Raw genomic sequence first — 11,223 nt, 5'->3', positions numbered from 1 at the left:
ATTTTTTTTTCATTTTGGCCAATGCGTGTTCAAATTATTTATGGAGCCACTGTATGTAATAACAAGTGATCAAACTCAATGTGCTGCATTCTGATCACATGGTATTTTCTTTCCCATCACCCATTGAGTGACTATCCGCTGTGATGGCATCTGTTCTGATAGGCACCTGACAGAGTCGGGATCCATTACTCAACAGTGACAGCTACAACCTGTCTGACAAATGGACCAGCGTCAGCTGACATACAGAACAGACTTCAGACACTGAATGCAATATTAGGAGCACCCTGAGTTTGGCATGGGAAGCAGCTCCTGTTCATTCATGCACCCCTCATTCTTCTCATGCAGCTCATTTAGATTCCATCACCTTATGTTAATGTTCGGGCTGTCAAACAAAGTCCTTTTCCTTTAAAATTTCAGACACATTTTGAAGACAGACAATATTTTACGAGATGAAATCACTGTTGGAATAACTACAGGTTCTCAGCAGAATATTTTCCCTGACTCATTCCTTCAGTGGGAATACAATGAGTTTTCAGAAAGATTTAAACACCAGTTGTCTAATTTTAAAAGCACTAAAATAAAGAAATAAAAGAAAGAGGAGGCATACTTCAGTTCTGATTTAATTCGGTCAGTTTGCAGAGGTTACCAAAATGAAACAACCTAAAAAAGATCATTTTAATAAATAAAATATATTATCGGAAGGCAAATATATGTGATTTATATGCTAAGAACAGCACTAACCTGGTTTCCCCAAAGTTTCCTGTACCGGCCTGCCAGCAGCTATAGCCTACACTCAAAATTTCCCAAAAGTTTTTTCAGTGAATTTTTTTTTCTTAGTGTAAAACATATTTTAAAAACCTGAATAACCTTTTGAGGGAATCAACTGACAAATTACTTATAGCTGCCTTTGCACATGGACCTGGCATAGAAGAAACTATTTTAACACAACAAAATGTCACACTCCACCTTTAAACTAAACTAAACTAAACTAAACTAAACTAAACTAAACTAAACTAAACTAAACTAAACTAAACTAAACTAAACTGAACTGAACTGAACTGAACTAAACTAAAGCTCATTTTAATGCTAAGAACTTGAAACTTTAGTCAAAGCGCCTGGCTGCCTGTAAGGCTGTTTGTATTCCAAGTATAAAAATTGTATAAGGGAATCAAACATCGCATGTAAGAGTATTTAAAGAATCAGCCGGGGAAATCGCATTTGAACATTATATGTGTTCTATCAAACTCTACATAAAATGTTTGTTTGATTCTCTTCCATGTCGCTTGCATTTATAGTCAAAATGACATATTGTGTGAAATAACCCACAAGAGTGTGTAAGAAAAGCAGAGGCTCAGGTTTGTTCTCAGAGAGAAATTGTGTGTGTGTGTGTGTGTGTGTGTGTGTGTGTGTGTGTGTGTGTATGTGTGTGTGTGTGTGTGTGTGTGTGTGTGTGTGTGTGTGTGTGTGTGTGTGTGTGTGTGTGTGTGTGTGTGTGAGTGAGTGTGAAGAAGACGTTAGCCTGTTGAAGTGTAAAGCAAAGACTTCACAGAGAAATCTCTGGTGGATGGAATCTCAGGCCCTACAATGTTTCAGACTTCACTGAACGCGCACATCACAGGATTTAAGTCTAATTGAACCGCAGAATCTACCAGGCACAGAGGGTGAAAGCTTTTCTTGTATTATATAATGCAATCTTAAATTTTTGATTAGAGAGCTGTCAAATATACGCTTTGTAGTGCAGGAACTAAAGCATAATTCAAACAAAAACAGCCATATTATAACTATTGTTATTAAACGTATTATTAATTATAAGAATATCCCCTAAAACAAACACATTCATATTAATGTTTTTACAAATAGCTTCATTAAAGGAGAACTCCGGTCAATTTTAACATTGAGCTCATTTTTTTTGTCAATTTGGAGTGCTGTCAATACAGAGAACAACGACAAAAATCGGTGTTGCCTACACCGTGTTATCCTCTTTTTAAAATTTGCACCCTGTTGACTTCAATGGGGCAATATTTAAACCTGCTTTTAGCCTCTTAACATCCTTGATGTGTCATTACAAGTGCACAGGTCATGTGAGTGATTCCTTCAGAGTGAACACGAGTGAATCTGACTGCAGTAGATGTGAAAGAAATGGATAAAAATGATGTTATTTAAGCCAGCGCAAATACCTGTATTTACATCCTGTAACTAAACCTATGCGCGTGAACTCGACAATCGACTACTTTGGACTTCAACCGAAAACAGGATGTAAATACAGGTATTTGCGCTGGCTTAAATAACATCATTTTTATCCATTTCTTTCACATCTACTGCAGTCAGATTCACTCGTGTTCACTCTGAAGGGATCACTCACATGACCTGTGCACTTGTAATGACACATCAAGGATGTTAAGAGGCTAAAAGCAGGTTTAAATATTGCCCCATTGAAGTCAACAGGGTGCAAATTTTAAAAAGAGGATAACACGGTGTAGGCAACACCGATTTTTGTCGTTGTTCTCTGTATTGACAGCACTCCAAATTGACAAAAAAATGAACTCAATGTTAAAATTGACCGGAGTTCTCCTTTAATGCTATTTATGGTGAACAAAAAAGTGGCCAAAAAACGGTTAAAATTATGATTATTTATTAATATTATTAAGCTATTTGAAAAAAAAAATTAAAATAGCTTCCTTAGCTTCAAAAAAAGCTATAATATTAATAATAATACATTTCACTAATGACAAGCATTAATAATTGTTCAATAATTTATGTTTTTCAAATAGTTAAAATAGCTATTCATAAAACAAGTCAACATAAAACAATGGTCAAAATGGTTAAAGTTATCTTTATGAAGCTATTTGTAGCTACTTTTATGATAATCATTGTTTTCAGATAGCCTTTATAAAGCAAATAATAATAATCAACATCATTTCACTATTATGTGTCTTTCAAATTGCTTCATAAAAGCCATTCATAAAACAAATGAACCAATCAATCCTGTCAATAATACATATGATGCTGATAATTATTATTATGAAGTTATTTGAAAAACTGTATTATTATTGTATTCCTTTTAAAGGGGGGGGGGGGGGGGGGGGGGGGGGTGAAATGCTATTTCATGCATACTGAGTTTTTTACACTGGTAAAGAGTTGGATTCCCATGCTAAACATGGACAAAGTTTCAAAAACTAAGTTGTACGTTTGAAGGAGTATTTTTGTTCCAAAAATACTCCTTCCGGTTTGTCACAAGTTTCGGAAAGTTTTTTTCGAGTATGGGTATGTGTGACGTCAGATGTAACGGAATTTCCTTATATGGGTCCTAAGGGCACTTCTCCGGTAAGATCGCCGCCGCGCGCGCACTCTTAGACCAGAGCAAGAGAGTGAAAGCAGTTCGCCATCAAAGCGCCCTGCCCGGCTTTTGGGAAGTCAATGTCACCAAAGAAGTGTGTTTTTGGTTGCCAGGGCAAGACAACCCTGCACAGATTCCCAAAGAACCCGGCGTTAAGGAACCCGTGGATGGAGTTTGTTTTCCTGAGCATAAACGGAGTTGTGTAGACTGTTTGTTCCCTGCATTTCGACGATGATTGTTTTATAAACAAAGCCCAGATCTACGGATTTGCAGATCGTCTAATGCTTAGGATCGAGCAGTCGCAATGATAAAGATTCGCGGTCGTGCGTTGGAACCGGACGGTGAGTAAAACTGTTGAACTGAATAAATGTCTCTGTGTGTTGTCACTAGCTCGGCGCGTTAGCACAGCTAAGCTTCGCCCACAGGGCCCGCCTCCAGCCGCTCGTTTTTTTCCGGAAAGACTCGGTACAGTCTATCTTTCTGTTATTAATATAATAAAACAAAATACTTTTTGGAGATATGAAGGATGCAATATTACTCTATAGGTACTCAAGATTAACAGGAGATTGAGTGAAAATGAGCATTTCACCCCCCCTTTAATAGTTTTTCAAGTAGCTTCATAAAAGCTATATTAATAATAGTTCATTTTAATATTTCACTATCATGTGTTTTTCACAAAGCTTTATAAAAGCCATTCATAAAAACAAACGAATCATTAGCACTTTATATTGTTTTATTAACATTACTGCAGTCTGTAGTTTTTCCTCTTTGTCGCCATCTCTGTTCGAAATCTGCAATTGCAGTTATTCGCGGAATTATCAACTTTGAGTGAGTTGTGCCACGGCACAGCGTGGATGAATCCAATGTTTTGAGGAGAATGTGCGGCTGTCAGTCACCGCGCCGGTGTGGATACTGTCATTCGCAATCACAGATTCTACTTTTTGGAAGTTTGACCAACATAAGTATTTTCACCGGAAAATGTCATCTGAACAAGTAAGTAACATCCACTTTTGTTCTGACCAACTAGGAAAAAAAGCATTGCAGTAAACCACGCTGGTTAAATCTAACGATCGCTTTTCATATCACGTCAAACCGTGAAAATTATACTTTTGTTCTCAAATTGTTAATGTTAACAACATTAGCATTAAGTGACTACATTTAATGGCCTTATGATATTTATCCTTGTTTTCACATGGGCCCGGTTGCAGTCTCTTTTTTAGCCACTCCGAAGTCTGAAGTCTTTTGCATTTTACAACGGGTGAATCTCCAGTTGTCACTGGTGATTGTCGTTTGAACCTTTCTGGAACCGCCATCAAATTGATCATTTTAATTATATAAGTGCTGTGAGAAAAGGCTATAACTCTCCACCTCCAACATCCTCACAGGCAATATAGCCAACTAGCCGGGACACCTTCTTTTTGTGTACAGATGTGACGTAATGATGCAAAGATGCTCGAATTTCCCGCGGAAATCCACCAGTACCACTGGAATTAAAAAACATTACTACAAGCTTACCGTTTTGAATCGAGCTAAGGCAAGCAGATAGTTTTGAACACTGGCTGGTTATGTACTTGCTCAAACATTTATTGTGGATAATATTTAACCCAAAAAAGTTAACATGAACTAAGAATGAACAATACGTCTACAGCATTATTAATCTTAGCTAATGTTAATCATATAATAATGCATCCATAGCAAAAACTGCATTTGCAGGACAAGTAATGCTATACAGACTGATTATAAATGTGGAAGTCATTAAAAAGTCATTGGCATACTTGACCAGCTCTCTATAAGGATAAGAGAATATCCCTGCAGTACTACCGCAAGTCCAGTGTTTTCAGCATGCTCAGGATATTTTCTAAAATCTGTCCAGCTAGTCTCAATAATCCGCTCAAACAATATGCTTTTCCGTTGGTTTGCATCACTGGTCTGGCAACGTTTTCTCATTTGTATGTTAAGTTAATATTTTCACATGAGTGAAAGTGGGGCAAGGAGAGAGAAGGATAGAGATGAAAATGTACAGCATGGAAACAGATGGTACTTGCTTTGTTTGGAGCATTTCGCCATTGAAATAATGGATTATGGGAAAATATTTTATAAGCACAGACAAAACAGCCAGACCAACCCCCAACCCCCCCCAAAAAATTAAATAATCATTTACATTTGATGTATGATAGCTATTAACTAGCACCTCATACAATAATTTTAATGACATAAATATAGAAGGGTGTCCAACCTGTTCAGCTATAATCTCATTTCACATGACAGCACTGGAAGGCAGAGGCAAAGTTGCCTTTAGCTTTATACATTACGGTGTGTGTTTTCTCAGTGGCTTGTCACTGGTGACAAATGGGCCTGCTTGTAGGGACTTTCAGACCATAAATTACAGATAATCATATGGGTACTTATAAAATAACCTAATGGAGGGTTTTTAACCATCCCTAACATCATAAGCTCCAGGGCATTATATGCAAAAATCCTCCACGCTTGATAGAAGTTAATCTTTTTCTTTTTAAACAAAGGGTCAGAAGTTGCAAAAAGTTTGCACTGCAGATAAACAAATATCTGTCATTAGGAAAAACTGTAGCTCTTATTTTTTGGCTTATAAGGATCTGTGGATTTATTTGGCCACCCAGCTGAACAGATAAACCAACAAAAACGTATGATATATCTGATGCAGGAGGTTTCAGTGAAAATGTATTCAAAGGCGATAAAACTGATGAAATTTCTGTCGAGATTAGTAAATAAGCCTGAACTGAACACATTTCAGTAAGAGCCAATGCCATTTTACATGCATTCTTACAATTTCAGCTTTGTGTTTCGCATATACAGACCGAAGATCAAATGAGGCCCAAAACTGAATCTGTAATCTATTTTTGATGAAACTACCAGACACCCTGTGGTGAGACCCCTCAAACTACAAAATAAGACGGGTATTTGTAGGATTAGTGGCAGTCTCTGCAACTTCATTTAGCTGGCACTTTTTAGGGCTTAAAGTGGGTTTGCAGCCCAAGGCGCAACCACACACGGGTTTTATCATAATTAAGACAGCAAATGTTCTGTTAAGTGATGGTTAGTGGAACTGTAACTGCACATCCTCTTTTCAAAATTTCAAAGCTTTCATTTCATGGAATGACAAAATATATCTCCCCAGTCCCACACACACGCAGTGCTGCTTGAATGTTTGAATCCGGCTTGAGCCAAAAAAAAGAAAAAAAAGAAAAACAATACAGAACTGATGTATTTTAAGTGAGCAGCTCTACATAGCTTTATTTACCAAATGGACAAATCTATTGTTGATAATTTTGCTACAGTTGCCAAAATAGGTGAGATTTAAGTCAGATCTATCTGTCCGTCCATCCATCCATCCATCCAGAAACTTTTCCATTGATCAATCAGTACTCGATTCAGAGGATAAAAACTGATAATTTGCTCTAAGCTTTTGTTTGGCCATATAGCATTTTTTTTTCTCAAGATGTCCAAGCAACTGAAAAAAAAAGTATAATTAATGAAAACATCTATACTAAGGAAAAAACCCACACACAATACCATGAAAGCCTTTTATTGAACCGAGATGTAAAATATCTTTTTTTTTTTATGTAAAGAATTCGATAGTTTATTCCTGTTGATTGTAACTTTAATAAAATCGAGAAAAACAACTTATTGTGTGTTGAAGGTATTGTGTTTCTGAATATTGACATTAATATTTCACATTGTGCTTTTTCTGAATAAGTGTGAAACCGTTTCCATAGACCTCCCTACCAGGTGTATTTGCATATAATCTCATATATTTGATATTATTTTATAATGTCATACTATAGATTCAAATTATGTCATAATATAGTAATGCAAAGGGATTTTAGAAATGAATAAATGTTGAAGACAAAAAAAAAAAAAAAAAAAAAAAATATATATATATATATATATATATTTGTTGTCCGAAGCAACATTTTTGGGCTGAAAAAACTAAGAGAGCAACGTAATTCTTCCTCGGAAATGAATAAGATGAATGAGAAAAGTGATTTTACAATACATGTCCAAAAACCAGCTGGTTAAGGTAACGGATGGTCTCAGGTAGTTCATAGTTTGTAGTACAGTTTTTGTAAAAGCAGTCATTTTCATTAGAGTAATAAAATATCATTTGTACGAATCCAACCGGATGGATCCAGATCAAGGCTGATCATCTTGTCCAGCTTGAGCATCAGTCCTCTAAAAGGTCCTCATTTTTTCAAACCTCTCAGTCCTCGGGATGTCAGAAAAAAATGCCTTTTTTCGGCGGCACAGAAGTCTCATCAGATTTCTCAGGAGGATTTCATAGTGACCCTCCCGGCTGTTTTTCACCTGGTGATAATAGCTCCCAGATGTCCTACTGAGGAATCAATGGTGCTTTTAGTCCAGTCCCACCACCATTGTTTTCCTTATATCAGTCCGGATGTGGAGCAGGTGGGATGTATGCTGTCGAAATAAAAATAAGTCATCATCTATCAACAGTATGTGGAACGCAAGACATCAGTGGTGGGCTGCAACTCTCAAAATGGGCACCCGTCTCTCATCGTGGCTCTCTGATTTTCACCTTTCACCTCACGTGTGTATGTACGCTATAAACCGTGCCAGAAGGAAATGCTATAGATGATACAGTAGCACAGTAAAATGATTTTACAGAGGCTCTGAAGGCACTTGATTTCATAACAGACAGCAACTCCATGTCCCTTAGCGAACAGGTGACGGCTATCTTTACGCACCTAGAGAAAACAACTGCAAGCGGACACAGTGGGGAGATTTACATCCACACCAGCAGCAGGTACATCGTGATGTTCAACAGTTCTCTACTGCTGTTGTTTAGCAGAGTTGCACTGAAATGAAAGGTCAACTCAATGATTCTCAGTGAGAGACGGTGTTTGTTGTGTCAGCTGCGTGATTAGCTGTTAATATCGATTCAGATGAGTTTGGTAACATACCTAATATAACGAAACACATAGAGTAAGAATGAAACATATACAGCCCGGAATGGGCGTATCAGGACGCCAACTGTTCAGCTTGCTCTGTTAAAGCACAAAGGACAAGTACATGAACACCCCATCTGTCTGAAAACATACTTTACATAGAGATTGTACTCCCCTTTACGAAAACACACATTTGTGGAGCCCTGATGTTCACATCAAAACGATAACATCAGAGCACAGGGAGATACAAAAAGCGCGACTGTATTTGACATACCTCTATTTTCAGACATAAGAAACGAAAACATTTTAACTTTTTTTTTTTTTTTTTTTTTTTTTTAAACAATCATTCATTTTTGTTACCAACTCTGGTATCCTTGTTTTTTTCCTTCTCGGAAGCTTTCTTCTTGTGGTTCAGTATTACGTATTGTGACATAATGAGGTCTTTGATGACAGAATCAGACGTTCAACAAAGCAAAATGCATGTAGTGATAGAAATACATGTTACGTCTTTGTGCTTTGAAAGATTCCCCTATTAAGTCTCTCAAGCCGTCCTGCTGTAACCATCCACCTGTTCTTTTCTTTCTAACACTGACAACGGTAATGGGCTTTTTCCTCAAGATCTTGAGTGGACTCCAGTATAATACTCATGCCAATGTGTTAGCGAGCTTCAGATTCCCTCCCCGGCTTCCTTTTCATTCGCACTGATCTAAAACCTACGTTCCTTTTGTGTAGACGGGATGAATCTTTGGTTGTTGTCTTCAGGCAGTCCGAGTCAGCCGAAATCTCTATGAATGCCAAAGCTGGGTTCCACCTCCATGTGATGAGGTCACCTTCGGAGGCCAACCAAGACCAAAAGTAAAGTGAGACAGAGCTGCCATATATGCACTGCAGCGGAAGAAGCCAGGGATCTTATATCTGTGGGAATAAAGACAAGAACAAATGCAGTTATGGATGTGAACAAATATTCATTTCTCAGTGTTGTGTAAATAATTCAGAGATTAACAATTCTTCGGTCCTTTAGAACTTTAATGAGGTTTGTCTACGCTCTGTATATATTGAACATCTCTCTTTCAACCGTGCAATGCTTTAATGCAAAAGAGAATGGGAAAAAATATATTGTAAATGTTTGCTGAGTCATGAAAGAGACCTTCAAGCTGGTGGATTGTCTTGTCACAAGAAAAATGAAAGATAATACACTTCTTGTTAGCCTTGATCCTACAGAAAAGTTTCCTCCACAATTGTTTGTTCTTGTGACTTGTACTAATACTAAATAGGTATTTAGCAAAGGTTTAATTAAGCTGATCAAAAGTGACAGTAAATACATTTCTAATGTTGAAAAAATTATATTTCTTTAAACTTTTCTAAAAGTTTTCTTAAAAAAATGTTCTGAATTTCTGAATGCGATTTCTGAATTTCTGAAGGATCATGTGACACTGAAGACTGGAGTAATAGCTGCTGAAAAATCAGGAATAAATTACTTTTTAAAACACATCAAAATGTAAAAGGTATTTTAAATTGTAATAATATTCCACAATATCACTGTTTTGATCAAATAAATGCAGCCTTGGTGAGAATAAGAGAGTTCTTTCAAAAAAAATCTCCCTCCCTCAAAATATCTAGCCTGGCTAACGTCAGACCTCTTCTCATTGAGACGTGGTCTGGGAACCACATGTTAATTTTCTCGTATTTGAGGCGTGGTTTACGAATGCCCAGAGCCGTTTATTGGGCGATACGAATGTCTATCAAATGCGCCTGCACGTAGCTCATAGCCAATCGTTTCAATTATACCAGATGACGTATGTAGAGCGATAGAAATTCGACGAGGAAGAAGACGAAATAAACTTGCGTTCTAAACTACTCAGAACACTATCTAAGGCTGCATCGAAAGGTAACTTCGCGTCTGATGCCATGTTGGATTCATAGATATAAACAAACTACTTCGGTGTGTCGCATAGACGTCGTCATCGTCTTGCTGCTCCCTCCCCGTTCTGTGATTGGTTCCCTTTTTGAGGGGGAAATCTGGTCCATGGTATCCAGGCTGTCTAGCAGCGTGAATAAAATCGCGCTGCATGCAAGGCAGCATGGGGAAACCCAGGCTATAAAATATCCAAACTTTTGGATAAAATCCAAATTTGTAATTGCTAGTATACCAATATATAAACTAAAAATATAGCAATTAAATATGAATGAATTACATGCATTATTTCAATTAATTTGGGCTTCATTACAATAGCATGACATTAATTACAATTATTATTTTTCTTATTTCTTTTTATTTCATTGCAATAAACTCAAAAGCCATTTCTTAAAAACTATTTTCCACTATACTTACTACTACTGGGTGGGGGGTCTCGACACTCTCCTTCCTCTATGGCCACATCGTCTATAGCAATATCCCCCTCAATGCCAGAGCCACGTATACCCTCCAAAACCATCTAAATGAATGGGCAGAAAAAATATATATATTTTCACTCCGTACTGGCATTTCATTTCATTTTGAATGCAAAGTATATTAAATTATATAAATTATATAATTAGAAATTAGAAAAATATTATTCATGTAGTTTTTATCATATTATATGACATTATTTATTATTATATTTCTTGCGTGTTATTATGCAAGCAAAAAGAAGAGGCACCTGGAAAGAGGACGTTGGATTGATTTTAACTCTGGCTTGCCTCCAACGGTCTCCTTGGTTCCCACTCAGGGTCCACACAGATGTATCCTGACCTGTCTGGCTCTTCTGCCTCAAATACACGTTTAACGTTCCTTGAAAAAAAGGCATATGCACTTAGTGTCAATAGAAGTCATTCGATGCAATATGCCAGTTAACTACATAATGCCCTTGGAACCGTTCTTATGTATTACACAGCAACTGCAAGGTTCAGTGACCTTGAAGAGACATCGACTCATCTCCATCTCCAGAAGAAATCAATCATTAA

At 37.1% G+C, this 11,223-nt stretch overlaps 1 protein-coding gene across 2 annotated transcripts in view; it reads right to left on the bottom strand.

Moving 5' to 3' along the window:
* Positions 1–8,617: 8,617 nt before the first annotated feature.
* The window catches only part of mdga2a (MAM domain containing glycosylphosphatidylinositol anchor 2a), a 135,142-nt gene continuing 132,536 nt past the window's right edge, over positions 8,618–11,223 (bottom strand). For both annotated transcript variants that reach the window (XM_079853312.1, XM_079853313.1), the window contains 3 exons: positions 10,920–11,050; positions 10,613–10,715; positions 8,618–9,195 (listed from right to left, as the gene is read on the bottom strand). In XM_079853312.1, coding sequence (XP_079709438.1) covers positions 9,107–9,195; positions 10,613–10,715; positions 10,920–11,050 — 323 coding nt within the window. In that variant the 3' untranslated portion in view covers positions 8,618–9,106. The remainder of the gene's footprint in view (positions 9,196–10,612; positions 10,716–10,919; positions 11,051–11,223) is intronic.

Source organism: Squalius cephalus (assembly GCF_949319135.1).
Source record: "Squalius cephalus genome assembly, chromosome: 20".
In the NCBI taxonomy this organism is placed as follows: domain Eukaryota; kingdom Metazoa; phylum Chordata; class Actinopteri; order Cypriniformes; family Leuciscidae; genus Squalius; species Squalius cephalus.
Note: the sequence above shows the minus strand (reverse complement) of the source record. Positions and strands in the feature narration are given on the sequence as shown.